At 41.1% G+C, this 20,891-nt stretch overlaps 1 protein-coding gene across 2 annotated transcripts in view; it reads right to left on the reverse strand.

Moving 5' to 3' along the window:
* Positions 1 to 502: 502 nt before the first annotated feature.
* Positions 503 to 20,891, reverse strand: part of tmem44 (transmembrane protein 44) — a 46,439-nt gene continuing 26,050 nt past the window's right edge. Inside the window, exons 8-11 of one of the 2 annotated variants that reach the window (XM_078206195.1) lie at positions 15,369 to 15,473; positions 12,349 to 12,525; positions 4,041 to 4,073; positions 503 to 1,543 (exon numbers count right to left, since the gene is read on the reverse strand). In XM_078206195.1, coding sequence (XP_078062321.1) covers positions 1,304 to 1,543; positions 4,041 to 4,073; positions 12,349 to 12,525; positions 15,369 to 15,473 — 555 coding nt within the window. In that variant the 3' untranslated portion in view covers positions 503 to 1,303. The remainder of the gene's footprint in view (positions 1,544 to 4,040; positions 4,074 to 12,348; positions 12,526 to 15,368; positions 15,474 to 20,891) is intronic. The other variant, XM_078206196.1, reaches the window with a different exon arrangement.

Below are 20,891 nucleotides of genomic sequence, written 5' to 3' on the forward strand. Positions count from 1 at the left end.
CCCAGTCTGAAAGACGTGCTGGTTAGATGCATTGGCTATGCTAAATTCTCCTTCAGTGTACCCCAACAGGTGCCTGAATGTGGCGACTAGGGGATTTTTACAGTAACTTCATTGCAGTGTTAATGTAAGCCTACTTGTGACACTAATAAATAAATAAAAACTTGTCAGTTAGATTGTCTCCTGTCTTTTTCTACCTTAATTGATGTTTTTATTTGAAGGCCTCAGTCTCTCCGAGAAGTCTAATCTTGGACTTGATATGTTTGCTCCAGCATCCTATCCTCCGAGCACGCAAAGTATGTACAACTCTCCTGAAATTAGCCTTTAAACCTGGGCAGATGATAAAATGCTTCTCGCTTAGAATCTAGCAAAATCTATTTGGGTCATTTTTCAGAATAAGCAAACGGACAAATTTTAAAAACTTTATCCACATATAATTTGTTGAACTGTTTTTGAAATGGCAAGACTATGTGCATGTGTGAATAATGAACAGAATCATGGAATTACATTCTCAGAGCATCAAATTTCCAAAGATACCATTTAATTGCAATGGAATTCAATTTATTCAGTCGTTTGAATCAGTGATCTAAATGAGATCACCTGTATGTTATAGGCACTCCTTTGTTATAAACAGGAAAGAATCCATATAATCATGAACAACACAAATCAGAGATCTGCAGGAAAATGTTTTTTAAACTGCAAATGCTGTAACCCTGATGGATAAAGAAAATAAAGATGCAAACATACAAAAAACTCAGTGTCTGAAGAAAACGCTTGTGTTAATATTTTAAATAAAACCCTTCATCTGCTTGTTCAGATGAAAGATTAGATCCAAAATATTAATTCACGGATAATAACAATAAACCTCAGTATCCTTGGACAAGGGAGGAGGACAATAATCCAGCAAAGGCTTATACTTCTCTTTATTATCCAGCGATCTTGCTTAGAATGTCTATAGTTCATTGCTGGATGAGAACAGGATCATGCTCAGTTGTGACATCTTCAAGGTTGAACAGTCGACCGACTCAGAGGGCTGGACCATCCTTCGGAGCAATGTGGCATTTAGAGATTGCAATAAATATTTTTTGCACATACACTTTATCAATATTTCTCTCTCAGAAATCAGTCACACAAGAAATATAAAAAGGTATTTCAAAGATGTGTTTTTGTCTAAATACCAGTCATACATGTCTATTATATTGTACATCATAAGTTAAACATAATAAATCATAATACACATTTTTAACACAGACTTATTTAAAAATGTAAAAAAGTTTCGCATTTACATTAAGAGAATAAAGACTCTTCATCGTCGAGTCCTATTCACTTCTTCCTCATATTGAGCCAAAATTGCCGAGGTTCTCTCTTCAGTCATCATAGTTTCAGTGTCAGAGAGCCAAAAGTCAGTTGTTGATGCACCTGAGGCAATGCTGGTAGGAAAGGATTGCATGTTGATTATTGCAGTGTGATCTGAACTATGATTTAAGGTCTGTTCTTGTTGCCTTCTAGTCATTTTCCATTCTTGAGGAATGTCTTCAAAATCCCACTGTGAACAGGAAAGACAACCATAGTTTAGGAAGCTTTACCAGTAATGTGGTTCTGTTATTTGATATTAGCAGAAAGTATTCTATAAGCCCCTGTTGCTTTTATGTTAACGATGTACATATATATTTATTTATAAATTTATTTCTGAAATTTATGGAGCATACAGAGCCCAGTACTTAAAGGGGGAAATTTTAACCAAAAGAAAAAATGGGCAGGTATGGGTTAGGTGGGAATAAAACCGTGTTCAGATTCCTAATACAAGTCCGTCTCCAACCCAGCCATTTCCAGCTTGAACGGATGGGTGAGCAACCAGCTCCAGGAAAGCAGGTCCATGCTTTCTACATAATAATGAGATTGTATTAAGTGCTAATTTACTTTCCAACTTTAATCATGGTCAGCTGGATTTCCGAAGATTACAAATAGGTGAGGGCTCATCAACTCCAGGAACCTCCCCTTGCACCAGGCTTCCAACATGGGCTCCTGTATCCGATGCCACCCAGGATTCTGATCCCCTTCGAGGCCTTTGCCCTACCACCACCTCCAGGTTCTTTGGATTGGCATGCTGTTAAGGTTCCACAGCATTTGACATAATCCTGACATCTGGGTTCCCCATTCCTCCCCAAAGCTGTCACCATTTTACACATCGTTCCTGGTGTATCAAGTGAATAAAAATCCTGATCAAGAAGGCCAGAGTTAAAATAGGCAATATTTTAAAAAATCAGTCAAAATGCAATGTCACTACCCATTTACATTAAGGTCAATTTAAAAGTTTTCTGATTAGAGTGTCTAAAGTACTCTGTTTATTTTGTACAGAAGCAGCTGTACCTATTTACTAGCTTTTTCAACCAGCCACATTAGTTTAAACTAGAGCAGGAGTGTTCGCTGCTCGGTGGTTGAAGGAACAAATAAAATAGTTAGTATTAAAGCAGTGGAGCTACAGGTACAATTTGAAATTGATGGTACTGATTTTTTAACATGGGAAATAAAACACTGCTTCCAAGTTTCCAACCATTCTATGAGATGTCAGATTAATCTGGTAGAAATACAAACGGCCAAATGACTGCAGGAGCTAATGAAGTTAAAATGTCTGCTCATTATTTTCACCTTTTGAACAGACATACTCCAACAAATAGCCAGCCACCTCAATGGTCTGAATTCACTAGCTTCAAAAATAAACTCTACCCAGACTTGGTGTAGTTTCATGTGCAACATCAGGTTGCAGTCATGAGGCACATTTTGTAATTGAAATTAATGTAAAATTCCTTGGTACTTTGTCAAAAGTCTCTCAAAAATTGGGAAGCTATAACCGGGGCACATTAATTATGATCATATATATAAGAGTCAAATATAAAGACTTGATTGGCATTGGAAATAATACCATTGGCTCAAACTCTGCCCTTGTTACATTTTAACTGGCACAAACAAGCTCGCAGTGGGCACTGTACTAATAGACTGGACAATTGTTGGACTGAACACGGGTCCTCGTAAATAAGCAAATTGATGGATACTTTCAGATAGCTGCCTTAATTGTGCTCATTTACAGATTTAAATTTGCAAATGTCTCTGGAGAGAATATAATACAAATCAAATGTGGGTCACTGACCAGAAAGTCTAAGGCTCAGCAAGCATTCAAAAATCTTTAGGGAACAAAGTTTCCAGAAGTTTCACGTTTTGCCTTTTTGTCACCAATAGGCAATTTAGAGCTTTTCAACATTGGTGGGGCTGACTTGAAATGACCAGTAGCTCACATACATTTTTAAACGTGTTTGTACTTGCTCACATTGCAGCACTAATATCTGCATAGACTGAAATGATTTTATATACAAATATTTATAAACTAATATATGGAACACAATTAAATTATGCTGAGTATGCCAATCATTGAACAGTCCACAACCCTTATTTTAACGTGCAATAATTTGAAGGGGTGTTATAAGTTGCAGTTGTTAAAAGGTACATTCCTGCCCTGATCCTTTCTACCTAATAAAGTTTTTTGAGCTCAAGTACATTATTTAACGAGATTCCAAAGTTAATTTTAATAAAATTCCTGTATGTTATCTATTAAAATAGATAAAACATAATAATTCAATTTAAAATTCTGCATTTTGTCTCAGTTGAAACACTAACTTTCGCACATATTTATATTGTAAAGATGTACATCTTGCTGCAGTCATGGTTACAGAGATAATAGATTTGCAATTAACTTGTAGCAATATGGCCAATGCAGGACCACAGAGCAGTATCCCTTTTATCTGGGCTGCAAAAATTGTACCTAAAACAATGAAATAATACACAACAAGAGGAAGTCTGATATCATTAAATTTTTTATAGTTTCTTGAAATATTTAGCTTTTCCCAAATCAACAATATTTAAAAATGAGACACATTTAAAAAATGAATCAACTTTATTTGAAAGTCAAAGGGATGCTTTCTCATGGACAAACAACTGCCCCAGCCCTTTGTTAGGTTAGTATCAAGTGAAGTAGCATCAGTTCATACCTGTTCTGAGTTTAAGGCTTCCAAGTACTTTTGCTGCAGAGTAAAAACACAGATCAACAGAACTAAACAACAGTGTTCAACAATTTAACCCAGAATCAGAGTCTCATATTGTCACTCCAGTCCAGTTATTTATTAAAAAATACAAAATCAATACTGTAACTTCAAATGTAAATAATGAAAACAGGTGAAACCAAGTTTACATCACATCCCGAGTGCACAGTGAGTTTTCATGCTGACAATCTGAATCAAATATTTTTAGATTTTATCCTCAGGGATACCTGTTCAACCAGCAGAGAACTGCCCATACTTCATTCTTTCCTCAGTAAGTTAACAGGTATTTTTAATGAATACACACTCTCGCCACAGGCTACTGCTCACCAGAAATGCACAGAAATGAGTGGGATGTTAGAACAGAAAACTTGTGGTTAGTTCCTGATGTGTTCTCCTACAATCAAGTCTTGAAACAATAGCACATAAAGAACAAAGAACAGTACAGCACAGGAACCGGCTCTTTGGCAAACCAAGCCTGCGCCGATCACGTTGTCCTACTAGACCAACCACCTGTATCCCTCTAATCCCCACCTGTTCATGTGTCTATTCAGATAGGTCTTAAATGTCACTAACACGTCTGCCTCAATCACCTCACTTGGCAATGCATTCCAGGCCCTCACCACCCTCTGTGTAAAAAACTTTCCCCACACATCTCTACTGAACCCCCCCCGCCCCGCCCATTACCTTGAACTTCTACCCCCTTGTAATGATCATTTCTGCTCTGGGAAAAAGCTTCCAACTGTTCAACTTATCTATGCCCCTCACAATTTTATAAACTTCTATCAGGTCACCCCTCAGCCTCCATCTTCCCAGGGAGAACAACCCCAATTTATTCAATCTCTCCTCATAGCCAATACCCTCCATACCAGGCAACATTCCAGTAAAACCTTTTCTGTACTCCCTCCAAAGCTTCTACGTCCTTCTGATAGTGTGGCGACCAGAATTGGACACAGTATTCCAAATGTGGCCTAACCAACATTTTATATAACTGTAACATAATTTGCCAACTGTTAAACTCGATGTCCAGCTGATGAAGGCAAGCAGGCCAAATGCTTTCTTCACCACCCTTTCCATCTGTGTTGCCACTTTTAAGGATTTATGGACCTGTACTCCCAGATTTCTCTGTGTGTCTATGCTCCTGATGGTTCTCCCATTTATTTTATAGCTCCCACCTGAATTGGATCTACCAAAATGCATCACCTCGCATTTGTCTGGATTAAATTCCATCTGCCATTTCTCTGCCCAATTTTCCAGGCTACCTATATCCTGCTGTATGAAATTCAACGTGGGCAAGTGCGAGGTTGTACACTTTGGAAAAAAGAATAGAGGCATGGACTATTTTCTAAACGGTGACAAAATTCATAATGCTAAAGTGCAAAGGGACTTGGGAGTCCTAGTCCAGGATTCTCTAAAGGTAAACTTGCAGGTTGAGTCCGTAATTAAGAAAGCAAATGTAATGTTGTCATTTATCTCAAGAGGCTTGGAATACAAAAGCAGGGATGTACTTCTGAGGCTTTATAAAGCACTGGTTAGGCCCCATTTGGAGTACTGTGAGCAATTTTGGGCCCCACACCTCAGGAAGGACATACTGGCACTGGAGCGGGTCCAGCGGAGATTCACACGGATGATCCCAGGAATGGTAGGCCTGACATACGATGAACGTCTGAGGATCGTGGGATTATATTCATTGGAGTTTAGGAGGTTGAGGGGAGATCTGATAGAAACTTACAAGATAATGAACGGCTTAGATAGGATGGACGTAGGGAAGTTGTTTCCATTAACAGGGGAGACTAGGACGCGGGGGCACAGCCTTAGAATAAAAGGGAGTCACTTTAGAACAGAGATGAGGAGAAATTTCTTCAGCCAGAGAGTGGTGGGTCTGTGGAATTCATTGCCACAGAGGGCTGTGGAGGCCGAGACGTTGAGCGTCTTCAAGACAGAAATTGATAAATTCTTGATTTCTCGAGGAATTAAGGGCTATGGGGAGAGAGCGGGTAAATGGAGTTGAAATCAACCATGATTGAATGGTGGAGTGGACTCGATGGGCCGAATGGCCTTACTTCCGCTCCTATGTCTTATGGTCTTATGGTCTTATGTATTCTCTGACAATCTTCATCACTATCCGCAACTTCACCAACCTTCGTATCATCCGCAAACTTGCTAATCAGACCAGCTACGTTTTCTTCCAATTCATTTATATATATTACAAACAGCAGAGGTCCCAGCACTGATCCCTGCAGAACACCACTAGTTACAGACCTCCATTCAGAAAAATACCCTTCCACCGCTACCCTCTGTCTTCTATGGCCAAGATGTGGAGATGCCGGCGTTGGACTGGGGTAAACACAGTAAGAAGTTTAACAACACCAGGTTAAAGTCCAACAGGTTTATTTGGTAGCAAAAGCCACACAAGCTTTCAGAGCTCCAAGCCCCTTCTTCAGGTGAGTGGGAATTCTGTTCACAAACAGAGCATATAAAGACACAAACTCAATTTACATGAATAATGGTTGGAGGCTAATTCACCCTTGATCCTGTGTGATTTAACCATTTGCACCAACCTGCCTTGAGGGACCTTGTCAAATACTTTACTAAAGTCCATGTCGACAATATCTACGGCCTTTCTTCCCTCATCAACCATCTGGCCCTGGGGATTTGTCTACCGTAATGCTTTTTAATGCACCTAACACTTCTTCCCTTGAAATGATGACTTGCTCTAGAGGGTTTACTTACCCCTACAAGACACATCAATCAATGTTTGTAAATACCGATGCAAAGTACTCATTACGGATCTCATCTCATTAAGGAATTAAAGAACTTCCTTTGGTTCTACGCATAATTTCCCTCCTTTGTCCTCGAGTGGACAAACTCTTTCTCTAGCTACCCTCTTGTTCCCAATATATGTATGAAATGCCTTGGCATTCTGTTTAATCCTGCCTGCTAAGGACATATCGTGACCCCCTTTTGCCATCCTAACTCCCTATTTGAGTTATTTCCTACTTGCCCTGTATTCTTCAAGTGCTCCATCTGTTTTTAGTTGCCTAGACCTTGTGTATGCATCCTTTTTCTTTTTGACTAGACTCGCAACTTCCCCTGGTCATCCATGGTTCCTGAATCCTGTCTTTCCTGTCCTTCCCTACACACCGTAAAGGATATTAGTGTGAGGTATTTTAAAAATAAAAAACTTGCATTTATTTAGCACCTTCCACCTCCTCAGTATTATCTCCAGTTACTTCACAGCCAATGGTTTGTTTTCAAACTTTAGAACCCCATTTTGTAGGCAAGCTCAAAACTCAGTTCAAACTAAATAACTGCATAGTTAATAACTGACCATTTATGATCAGATGATACATCTACAGGTTTAGATTAAATGTGATTCTATATCACATATAGCTACATCAAAAGCACAAATAGTATTGAATGAAAATCCCATTTCTCTATGTTATTATAAAAATGTCTATGGGATTTGCCAAGGAGTAGAAATAGCATTTTCCTATTGGCTCAAATTTATCAAATCAATAAATCAAATTTATCATCAGATTCTGACTATTTACTGGAGTTCAAGATAACTTGCATTTTAAATCTTTTTATTTGCACGTAAACTTCTGTAATTCCTTGATCCCAGAAAAATGTCCATCTGTTTAACATCATTGCAGATTCTAAAAATGGTACATTTTTAAGTTGGAGTGTGAAAAGGCAGTTCCGATTTACCGACTTCAGAGAGTGGTGAATATATGGGTAAGAGGCAATGGGGGATTGACTGTACCAGCAACCAGCACAGTAGAGGAGGAGGCCATTCACCCTATCGTGCCTCTGTTGGTTCATGAACGAGCTATCCAATCAGTCTAGTTCTCCTGTCCTTTCCCCATAGCGCTGCAGCTCTCCACTCCCCCCCTACCCCTTCTCCAAGTATTTAAGCAATTTCCTTTTCCAAGTTATTACTGAAACTGCTTCAAGCACCCTTTCAGCAATCCATCCCAGATCATGTGCAGACAGTATCATAATGGTAATGTCACTAGAATAGCAATCCGGAGGCCTGAACTAATAATGCTCTGGAGGCTCGCATTCAAATCCCACCATGGCAGCTGTGGGGAGATTTAAAGTCTATTAATAAATCTGCAATAAAATAATCCATCTGCTACTCTGTGGCCCACTCACTCAACCGGGTCCTTGCAGGTTCTTCATGTTCTTTCCCACAGCTTACATTATCACCTAGCTTTGAATCATCAGCAAACTTGGCTACATTTTCCTGAGTCTCTTCTTCCAAGTCATATATAGACTGCAAATAGCTGAGGCCCCCTCACTGATCCTTGAAGCGTTCCACTGGCTACAGCCTGCCAACTTGAAAATGCCCCATTTATCTGATTGTTCACCCAACCCGTCCCTGCCGAGAATGCTCTGCAGCCATTCAGTGACATTCCTACCCTGGCACCAGGGAGCCAAGATACCATCCTGAAGTCACATCTGCAGCTGCAGAATGTTCTGTTGGATCACCTACTATTGAATCTTCTACTACTATATCTCTTAGATCTTCTTCCTCCCTGGTTTCTCCCCCCCTTCCCTCTCCTCTCCCCCCCTCTCCCACCCCACCCCAAACCATGGCTTGGCTATTCACCCTGGAGCATCAGGAAGTAGATGAAGTCCCATAGGTCAGAGATCCCGGAGGGCAGACAATGGACGGGCACGTTCACCACAAATGCTCCAAGGTGTCTGAGGATTTTAAGCACATGAGCTCCTCCATAGAGGAGTGGTGAACCTTTTGAGAGGGCCATGTGCAGTACCAAATTGAGAGGATGCATGAGCAGCACGCTGACATACACAAAGTGTGACTCTCCGGAGCACTGACCACTCAATATCACTGACAGCGCAGCAAATGGTTGCCAGCTGCATTCCAGCTGGTGACTTTGTCCAGTATACGAGGGAACCGTGAAAGTGCAGAGATTGTCGAAGAGGATTGGGATAGGATGGGGTGGGGGGTCACCCCTCAGGGCACGCCAGCCTCATCCTTCACCTCCTTGGCTCCTTTGACTAAGGAACCAATCATGCAGCACGGCCGTGTGACAGAGATTGCCCCTGCAATAACACAGGTGAAGCAGCCTGTAGATCATGCCATGCACGGGCAGACAAGTATCATCATTGCTTGATGACGGCAAGGCCTTACAGCGAATGCTACTGGAGGGATGGGGTGGTGGGGGTTGGATTTCATAGTGCCAAGGCTGGGGTGGGGAGAAAACCAAAAGATGCAGGAAATACAGGCACCATTTATGGAGAGAAAAACAGTATTAATGCTTTAGGTCTATGACCTTCCATCAGAACTGACCAAAAAGGTTATATCGCCTCTCTCCACGCTTGCTGGTGACGTGCCAAGTGTTTCCAATATTTTCTGTTTTTATTTCAAATTTGAAGTATTTTGCTTTTCTATCTGTCTAGGGTGGAGAATATTGTTGGTGGAGACCAGAGTTTCCTTCAACGTGAGCATCAATGGGATTCCTGGGTAATTTCATTCTCTAAGGGAATTAAGGAGTCTTCTCTAAGGAAGACATTAGGACTGACAGCCAATAGGTGAAATGTTGTTGAATCAACATGGCCTGCAGTTGTATCAGTCAGTCTGCTGATCACCAGGAGGCCTGGGATGGGCGCAGCAGATTTCTTCCAGTGCCAGGGCACTAGACTCCTCTGGAACACCTTTCTCTTCCGAGGAATAGAGGCATTCCAAGTCCTCCTCATCAACCAGCTTCAGCCCTCTTTACATTATGTCGTGCAGCATGTAGCAAATGACCTCAATTCAATACATCCTGATTGTTCATACTGGAAGGCAGAATCGGACTGGTCATGGTTGCAGAAACATAACTTCAATCATAAAAATCATAGAAACCCTACAGAGCATAAGGAGCCTATTCGGCCTATTGAGCCTGCATCGACAACAATCCCACCTTATCCCCATGTATTTATCTTGCTGGTCCCGCTGACACTAGAAAGCAATTTACCATGGCCAATTAACATCTTTGGACTGCGGGAGGAAACTGCATCAACCTGAGGAAACCTACACAGACACGGGGAGAATGTGCAAACTCCACACAGACAATAACCCGAGGCCGGAATTGAACCCAGGTCCCTTGCGCTGTGAGGGAGCAGTGCTAACCACTGTGCCACCCTAAGATCCAGTGTTCTGTTCAATGCAGCCTCAAGTTATTAAGTGGCTCTGGTTGTAGTGCCTATGGGTACTGGAGGTGTCACGAGCCATCTCTTTAAGGGATAAGCTTTATGCCCAGGAGACACCCATAAAAGTCTGGATCTTGGTCTGAAGAAGTCCGGCACCTGGGATACTTGGAGAATAAAGGCATCAAACAGAATTTCATCAATTGAGCTCCCAACCATGGCCGGAGAAGAAAATCAGCAACATGCCCAGCTGGCTGGTGGGACTTCCCTCTTAATTTTACCAATGGCAGCTCACAAATAAGCTGCTCCTGGGGTTCTTGCCCTGTTCTACCCATCTAAGTGACATTAGCAGCTTCCCGTGTCTCTCAAGAGTTCAAACACACATCCTCACAAAGACAAGCCTCTCAGCACCAGCAATTTCAACTCGGTGCCACTACATAAACCACAGAGTTTAAATCTCCTATTTTTAATTCAACTTTTTCACACTGCAGTCATCAGCACTAATGGCTCATTGCTATGTCACTGCGCTTTTCAACTGAATTAGTGGCATGGTGGCACAGTGGTTAGCACTGCTGCCTCACAGCGCCAGGGACCCGGGTTCAATTCTGGCCTCAGGTGACTGTCTGTGTGGAGTTTGCACATTCTCCCCCTGTCTGCGTGGGTTTCCTCCGGGTGCTCCGGTTTCCTCCCACACTCCAAAGATGTGCGGGTTAGTTTGAGTGACCATGCTAAACTCAGCCTAGTGTCAGGGGGATTGGCAGGGTGAATGTGTGGGGTGATGGGAATGGGGCCTGGGTGGGATTGTGGTCGGTAAAGACTCAATGGGCCAAATGGCCTCCTTCTGCATTGTAGGGATTCTTTGATTCTATGAAAATTCCTATTGTTCCCCAGATTCCGAAAGAGCTCTACAAGGAGACACAGGTTGCCAGTTCCCCATCCCATTGAAAACCTCAAGGTGTCAGGATCTAGTGAGTCTTATCGTGGGCGTGATTTTCCAAGTCCACCCTTTGCACCGATGGGGTGATTGAGAATTTAGCCTGAGAAGTGCACGTAAGCCAACAACACTATTTTGATCCTCTAAAGTCACAAGTTGTACCTAAAAATGGGCACGATCCATCAAAAATTAAACACTATATCCACAAAGATGAAATGGTGGACAAATGCACAGTGTTTTCTTCCAGAATGTTATACAGTCATAATCATTACATTGTGCTGAAAATTAAAACCGTTTCATTTTTATTTCAGTTAATTCCTTAACAGGAAAAGCAACAGATCCTTACTGTCATAATAAAATAGCATTATTTAAAGTTGAGTCTGATAGAGACTGGTCTCATTCACAATTGCCGATTTCACCCAAATTGCACAACTAATTTTTAATATGAATTGTTAAATAATCAAAATATCTGTGTGAATTACTGAATATATCTGTATAATACTATTAAACAAATTTGCATCTGAGCATTAAATTCAGGAAATGAGAATAAAATTTAAAAAATCCAAAAAACCCTTTTCAAATTAGATGCAGGCTTATCTGAATCAATTTATAGTTCGGAGTATTGCATTTTATTTTTGTTTACTTAGAAAACTGGGCAAATATTGCAACAAATATGAAAATGTAAAGCTAAGTTAATTGAAGATAAAGTAAAATGACTTAACAGTTCAAAAAAGGAATATAAAATGACACTTGGAGTTACATTAGAGTTAGAATTAAAGTTAAACATGATGCTTCAAGGACAAAGCAAGATACGCACTATAGTTGGTTATATTTTCATGCTGATGCAAAGCTATGTAGCAAGTTATGCTGGTTAGCTATTAAGGCCAAATAATATAAATCCTACTTAACTATCATTTTCAATATCTCCAACAATCAAGGAAATTCTAAGTTCAGCTGATAAAGTAAAACAATACGTTGGCTTTCACACATCCTACGATGAGACTTCAGCACTAAACTGCCTTCAGTACTTGATAAGATGAATAACTGAACCATGACTGTGGGAAACCTCATATACAAAAAGATATGTATGTCAAAGGATCAGTGATGATGATTAAGTAGAATTTATTTCCCTAGTGGCCTTAAAATGGGAATGCACATGCAGCTTACCTCTAGTTCAGAGTTTATGGAAGTAGCATCTGATGAGCTACACGAGGACACATTTGCATGGATAACCTGTTTTGGAGGGTACATTGGGGGGTCGTGGACAAACAGGGTATCCACTCTTTTTCCTCTCTCTGTACAAGTCTGTCCATCTCCAGGTAATCTTTTAACACCAATTCCAATCTATAATTACAAACAGGTACAGTATACACAGCTGAAGACCGTTGTGAAGACAATGAAAACAAGTAGTCCACATTCATGTAGAATTGGAGTGCTGACTAGCCAGGGAATTCCTGCATACCGCACAGGTTAAAAGCTGCTAAAGGATCTACCTATTCATAACGGTACAGATCCATTTAACAATCTTAGATAATTCAAATTCTACTAAATAATTTTCAAAACCCACACAGAGATGAACAAAGACATTTGTCATTTATTTGAATGTGTTGCATTCCAATTTCATTGACACCTGCTACAAAACTCATATCAATGATCAACCATTAATTGAGTCGATTAAATAAGATAAAAACAATTGTTGAAAACAAAAACAACACAACATAATTCTTAATAAAAGATTATTGGGATTGAGACAATTCCCAAACAATAGAAAGTAAAGAAAGCAAGTAGCTATATTATACAAAAATAGATGAAAATTTGTCCCATTCCCAGTGTTATCTTGATTATAATGCTACTCATGTATGGAGTCTACATTTACACTTTGAACACAAGTTTCAATGATTTCAATAATACAGCAGTAGTGATATATATAATCTTCTGCTACAATTTTTCCTTGCCCAGGGATTTACCAGCAATCTTCTATCCAAGTTAAATTCCAATAACAATATTATTTAAGATTACTTCACTACAAACTATATAAATTAATTATAGGCCATAACATATTTTAAATCTCCATGAATGCTTCCATTGAGAAGGACAGGGGCAGTAGATGCATAGGAACTCCACCATCTGGTAGATCCCCTCCAAGCCATTCACTATCCGAATTTGGAAATTTAGCCCCGTTCCTTCACTGTCGTTCGGTCAAAATCTTGGAACACCCTCCCTAACAGCATTGTGGTTGTACCTGCACCACATGGACTGCAGCAGTTCAAAAGGGCAGCTCACCACCACCTTCTTGAGGGCAATAAATGCTGGCCCAGCCACCAATGCTCAGATCCCATGAATGGATAAACTCATTCCGTCACACCTGCTGAATGCTAAAACAGACATCCTTTACGCTCAGAAGCAGGTCACCTGGCTACTGGGACCCAAAGAAAGAACATTGCCAAACACTATTCTGTCTCCTGTGCCACTGCAAGACCAAATGCAGTGTTCAGGTCAGAGTTAGAGGGTGGGGGAGTAATGGGACCCAGATTACCTAAGAGTACAGATGAAGAGCAAAGAGCCGAAACTAACTCCAAAGCAAAGCACAGTCGATAAGATTAATCTCACTTTGTTTGAGCCCTGACACAGAATTCATTCCTTTTTCCAGTGAGCATGATAATCTTGGAAAGATATATCCTGCTTTAACATTAACATCATTGCTTTAACATTACTGATAATGGTTCTATGAACATGCAAGTGCCAGAAAATTCTTCCCCTCATGTATCGATTGAATTTGCAGAAATTACAACAACTTAATTACCAAAATTTCTATGCATTAGCTTCATAACTTATTTGATAGTTTCCTAACACAATTTAACAGAAAGCAATATTCACTATCGAAACATAGGGATATGTGATGGTAAAATGCTGTCTGTACTGGACTGACTTATTCTAGCTCGCAAAGATCATTAACATTTCAAGATTTACATACAATTCCTTTTTTAAGATTATTCAAAATCAGAATAAATACACTTAATTCTTCAAAAATAATCAAGGCTATAAACACTGTAAACAAGACTGTAATAAAAGATTGGCCCAGGTTTTTCTGCAGCAGCGAGATTGGCAACTGAAGACTATAAATTTAGTTGTCCAATACACCAAACTAATTTCCACCATATTTTTCTGCATTTATAATCTCAAGGAATACTTAGACCTGGTGTAAACATTACCCACTGCCCCCAGTGATTCCACAAATATATTAACAGGGTGGTACGTTACAATTGAAAATTGTTTCTTAGTCCAAATCTGAAATTTAGTATTCATGTAAAGTGCTACTCCCAACAACCTGGTCTCTTCAGTAGAATGGGTGAGCCTGTTTTCATTTAGAATACATCACAAATTTGAGCAGAGGTATTTTGGGTGACACAATGGCACAGTGGTGAGCACTGCTGCCTCACAGCGCAGGGACCCAGGTTCGATTCCCGGCTTGGGGTCACTGTGCGGAGTCTGCATGTTCTCCCTGTGTCTGTGTGGGTTTCCTCCAGATACTTCGGTTTCCTCCCACAGTCTGAAAGACGTGCTGGTTAGGTGCACTGGTCATGCCAAATTCTCCCTCAGTGTACCCGAACAGGCACTGGAGTGTGGCAACTAGGGGATTTTCACAGTAACTTCATCGCAGTATTAATGTAAGCCTACTTGTGACAATAATAAATGAACTTTAGCTCCTTCTCTAGCCACAGGTTGAACCATGTATAATCGTGTGAGCGATTTTTAAAAATTGAGTTATCAAACACACCACTGTCAGACCACCAGTGCCGGTATTTTTAAATCCAAGTGACAGCTGTGTGAAAGATGGCAAGATTTCAGCAGAATGACCCTTACCATTGTCTGCAGTTCTGAAAATTAACTTTCAACTATTTTCATTGTGGAATAAAGGCAGAGCAATACAAAAGTCACGGGATAATATGGATTAGTGATGGGGTAACATGGATTAGTGATGGTCTAAGTCACCTTTCTCTTTCTTTTGAGCTGCTCAAGGATTCCAATTTGATCGATCCGCTATTACAATGACTCGCGTGTCCTGAAAAATCTGGGCCAATGTCGTGACAAGAACATCTCAACTGGAAACAACAAATCGATTGGCTGGTAGATGTCAGTAACTGAAATAGTGGTGTTTACATTTTGGCATTAGTTTATAGCTTTACCTCTTGTACTGGTTCAATGCTTAAATCCATATAGTGGCCTATTTCCACCATCTTGCGTAAATATCGGTTGTTCTGGGGTATGTTCAGGGGCACCCAATCCGAACTCTAAAAAGCAATAAGTAATATATTTTAATTCCACTGCGAACAATCACCTTGCTGAAATATAATCATTGGACAAGTTAAATCATACCTAAAAGTTACAGAAAATCTATTTTTATTGATGAAGTGCAAGTATGATAAAGGAGCGATATATTTTCACGTGAAGACAATGCGTGATTTGTAAGTGGTGGTATTCCCATGTGGCTGCTGCCCTTGTCCTAGGTGGTAGTGATTGTGAATTTTGAAAGTTCAGCCTTGATGAGTTGCTGCTACGTATCTTATAGATGGTGCATACTGCAGTCACATGCACCAATCGTACAAAGAACAAAGAACAGTACAGCACAGGAAACAGGCCCTTCGGCCCTCCAAGCCTGTGCCGCTCCTTGGTCCAACTAGACCAATCGTTTGTATCCCTCCATTCCCAGGCTGCTCATGTGACTATCCAGGTAAGTCTTAAACGATGTCAGCGTGCCTGCCTCCACCACCCTACTTGGCAGCGCATTCCAGGCCCCCACCACCCTCTGTGTAAAAAACGTCCCTCTGATGTCTGAGTTATACTTCGCCCCTCTCAGCTTGAGCCCGTGACCCCTCGTGATCGTCACCTCCGACCTGGGAAAAAGCTTCCCACTGTTCACCCTATCTATACCCTTCATAATCTTGTATACCACTATCAGATCTCCCCTCATTCTCCGTCTTTCCAAGGAGAACAACCCCAGTCTACCCATTCTCTCCTCATAGCTAAGACCCTCCATACCAGGCAACATCCTGGTAAACCTTCTCTGCACTCTCTCTAACGCCTCCACGTCCTTCTGGTAGTGCGGCGACCAGAACTGGACGCAGTACTCCAAATGCGGCCTAACCAGCGTTCTATACAGCTGCATCATCAGACTCCAGCTTTTATACTCTATACCCCGTCCTATAAAGGCAAGCATACCATATGCCTTCTTCACCACCTTCTCCACCTGTGTTGCCACCTTCAAGGATTTGTGGACTTGCACACCTAGGTCCCTCTGTGTTTCTATACTCCTGATGACTCTGCCATTTATTGCATAACTCCTCCCTACATTATTTCTTCCAAAATGCATCACTTCGCATTTATCCGGATTAAATTCCATCTGCCACCTCTCCGCCCAATTTTCCAGCCTATCTATATCCTGCTGTATTGCCCGACAATGCTCTTCGCTATCCGCAATTCCAGCCATCTTTGTGTCATCCGCAAACTTGCTGATTACACCAGTTACACCTTCTTCCAAATCATTTATATATATCACAAATAGCAGAGGTCCCAGTACAGAGCCCTGCGGAACACCACTGGTCACAGACCTCCAGCCGGAAAAAGACCCTTCGACCACTACCCTCTGTCTCCTATGGCCAAGCCAGTTCTCCACCCATCGAGCCACTTCTCCTTGTATCCCATGAGCCTTAACCTTCTTAACCAACCTGCCATGTGGGACTTTGTCAAATGCCTTACTGAAATCCATATAGACGACATCCACGGCCCTTCCTTCATCAACCGTTTTTGTCACTTCCTCAAAAAACTCCACCAAATTTGTAAGGCACGACCTCCCTCTTACAAAACCATGCTGTCTGTCACTAATGAGATTGTTCCGTTCTAAATGCACATACATCCTGTCTCTAAGAATCCTCTCCAACAACTTCCCTACCACGGACGTCAAGCTCACCGGCCTATAATTTCCTGGGTTATCCCTGCTACCCTTCTTAAACAACGGGACCACATTCGCTATCCTCCAATCCTCAGGGACCTCACCCGTGTCCAAAGAAGCGACAAAGATTTCCGTCAGAGGCCCAGCAATTTCCTCTCTCGTCTCCCTGAGCAGTCGAGGATAGATGCCATCAGGCCCTGGGGCTTTGTCAGTTTTAATGTTCCCTAAAAAACCTAACACTTCCTCTCTCGTAATGGAGATTTTCTCTAACGGGTCAACACCTCCCTCCGAGACACTCCCGGTTAACACGCCCCTCTCCTTCGTGAATACCGATGCAAAGTATTCATTTAGGATCTCCCCTATTCCCTTGGGTTCTAAGCATAATTCCCCTCCTTTGTCCCTGAGAGGTCCGATTTTCTCCCTGACAACTCTTTTGTTCCTATAGAGGAGTGATACAAGGGGTGCTGATTAAACAGGCTACTTTGTTTTCGGTAGTGTTGAGTTTCCTGCATGTTGTTGCAGTTATACGCATCCAGGCAAGTGAAGAATATTCCATCACACTCCTCTGACTTGTGTCTTGTAGATAGTAAAACAAAGAACAAAGAAAAGTACAGCAAAGGAACAGGCCCTTTGGCCTTCCAAGGCTGTGCCGATCATGATGCCCTAACTAAACTAAAAAAAAACTTCTGCCCTTACTTGGTCCACATCCCTCTATTCCCTCCCTATTCATGTATCCATTTGGATGCCTCTTAAATGTTGCTAATGTGCCTGCTTATATCACCTCCTCTGGCAGCGTGTTCCAGGCACCCATCACTCTCTGCGTGAAAAACTTCCCCCTCACATCTCTCTAAAACTTTACCCCTCTCACCTTGAACCTGTGCCCCCTTATACTTGACACTTCCATCCTGGGAAAAAGCCTTTGACTATCCACCCCGTCTATGCCTCTCATAATTTTGTAGACCTTTCGGAACAGCTTTAGGGCGTATCTGGCAAGTCCATCGGTGCTAAACCCAATCTCAGATCTGTTCTTGTAGCCATAATTTTTATTTACCACATCCAGCTAAAGTTCTGGTCAATAGTAGATTCACCCTCCTACCAGATGTTGGGGAAATTCATCAATGGCAATGCCACTGAATGACAAGGAGAGGTGGTTAGACTCTTCCTTGCTGGAGACAGTCTTTACCTGGCACTTGTGTGGCACAAAGGTTACTTGTCACTTGTCAGCCCAAGGCTGGAATGAATCGAGTTATCTATAATTATGGCACGCATGCCTGATAAACACCATGTGGGGGGCACGTTTCTAGCACAGCTTCAAAGTGGTACTATCAGACCGTTAACTGCTGCTGTTATCCGTTGTGTCAGCAGGGTTTCATACACTGACTGATTAAAAACCACAGAAATATATTGAATATGATATTCCAGTGGCATCCAGCACTTGGTCCATGTATCAAGCCAAATCCAGAACCATAGAAGCTACTCCTATGGATTTGCTACAGGACAAAAATCAAAGCAAACACTGAATCCGAATTAAATCAACCTCATTGTAACCAGAGATGCCTAAATTATACCAAATATATATGAATGATTTATTTTACTTAGTGTACCACACGATTCAGGGACTGGATATTTACTATTTCGCAGATGGAGTTTACTCTCTTATTCTTCCTGAGTACACTTTTAAACAGTGTTAGAGAAATTAGGAATATATGCAGAATATGTATATGAAATTTAATTTGGAATAAGATGATTAGATTGATGCTGCAAGTCTTGTTTCACTAGAAACAAGGGGAATGAGTATTTTGTATAACAATTGCAACAGGTGCAGGGAAGCAAATAACCCAGGAAAGTGGGAACAGCCAAATGATGCCTCCGCAATGGTATAAAAAAAAGCTAGATATCTAAATAAACAATTAAATTATAAAACTGTGTTAGGATTGTCTTTTAACCTCATATAACAAAGCTGTTGGTTGAAATGAGGTCGGCCACTATCTAAAAATGGAACTGGAGGTATCTTTGTAAGCCGAGTGAATCATTTTGTGGCAAAAATAGTTTAAGGGGCCAGAACAGTCGAACTGGACAGCTGGTCTATGAGCAGCTCTAAGAATAAGCAACAGATATTCGACAGAAATTAATAATGGGGATGTTGATTGAGTAAGTTTGAAGGCTGGTGTAATCCGAGAGAATTGTGAAACTGATTACGGAAATAGCACACAGTATGAGACGCTGGAAAAAATCCTCAGTGTGCTGTAAGGACATAATAAGGGTAGGCACTTCTCCATGATTCGAACAAAGAACTCTGGATATTACTGAGCATCTTTGTAATAAAGGGGAACTTCAATAGGGCACTGAGGCCTTGACAATAGGAACATAGGAGCAGAAGTAGGCTGTTTGGCCCTTCGAGCCTGCTCCGCCATTCATTATGATCATGGCTGATCTGGATGTGGTCTCAGCTTCACCTTCCTTTCTGCCCCACATAACAACAAACCCCAGGTCCATCCCAAATAAAGGATACTGTCTGGAAGGACTTTACTGCAATAGAACTCTCCTCTCTTCAATATCGAGACTAAAATTCGGCACAATACTCCAGATGTTGCATCATCCAAGCCCTGTACAATAAGATTTCATTATTCCTGCACTCCAATCCCCCTACAATAAAGGCCAACATGTCTTTTGCCTTCACAATTCCTTGCTGTACCTGCATGCTAACTTTGTGTTCCTTGTACACCCAAGTCTTTCTGGGTTTTCACCCTTTAAATAGTCTGTGTTGCCATTCTTGCTACCAAAGCGATTAACCTTGCAATTCCTCACATTATAATCCATCTGTCACCTTTTGTCCCCACTTGCCTTTTTGTGCCCTCCTCACAACTTAACATTCCCAGCATTTTGCATCACTGGCAAAAGTGGATGTATTACTCTCGGTAACTAGATAATTAATGTGGATTGTAAATAGCTGAGACCCCAACACTAATCTTCACAGCACTCCACTAGTTACAGCTTGCCAACTTGAAAATGTCTCATTTACCCTTGCTCTTTGCTTCCTGTTAATCAATCCTCTATCCATGTTAATATATTACCCAACTCCATGAGCCCTCATCTTGCATATAAAATATGTAGCACTTTAACCAATGCCTTTTGGAAATCTAAGTACACTGCTTTCACTGACTCCCCTTCATATACCAGACCAGTTACCTCCTCAAAAATCTAATGGATTCGTCAAATATGATTTCCTTTACGTAAAACCACATTGACTATATCCAATGATACTATGATTTTCTAATTGCTGCTAAGATTTCCTTTATAATACAGGTCAGCATTTTCCCAAAGGCTGAGGTTGGGCTAACTGGCCTAAAGTTCGCCATTTACTCTCCCCTTCCTTTTTTGAATAGAGATTCCGCAATTGCTAATTTCAAATCCGCTGGGACCATTCTGAAATCCAGTGAAGTTTGAAAAATCACAAATAGTGCATTCAGTATCTCTGCAAATATCTTCTTTGGAACCCTTAAGATGTTGGCCATAAGGGATTTAATCCCTTAGATTTCTACAATAGCTTTCCTCTGCTGATAATACCTTATGTTCCTCATTTATATTTCCTCCTCTATTCCTCATTGTGCTTGGTGTCTTCTATTGTGAAAACTGACGCAAAATACTTGTTCATATCTCTGCCATTTCTTCGTTACCCATGATAATTTCTCTTGTCTCAGTATCTAAGAGACCAGTGATTACTTTACTCTTCACTTTCACTTAACCGCTTACTCCAATT

The sequence above is a fragment of the Mustelus asterias genome, unplaced genomic scaffold (genome assembly GCF_964213995.1).
Source record: "Mustelus asterias unplaced genomic scaffold, sMusAst1.hap1.1 HAP1_SCAFFOLD_1351, whole genome shotgun sequence".
In the NCBI taxonomy this organism is placed as follows: domain Eukaryota; kingdom Metazoa; phylum Chordata; class Chondrichthyes; order Carcharhiniformes; family Triakidae; genus Mustelus; species Mustelus asterias.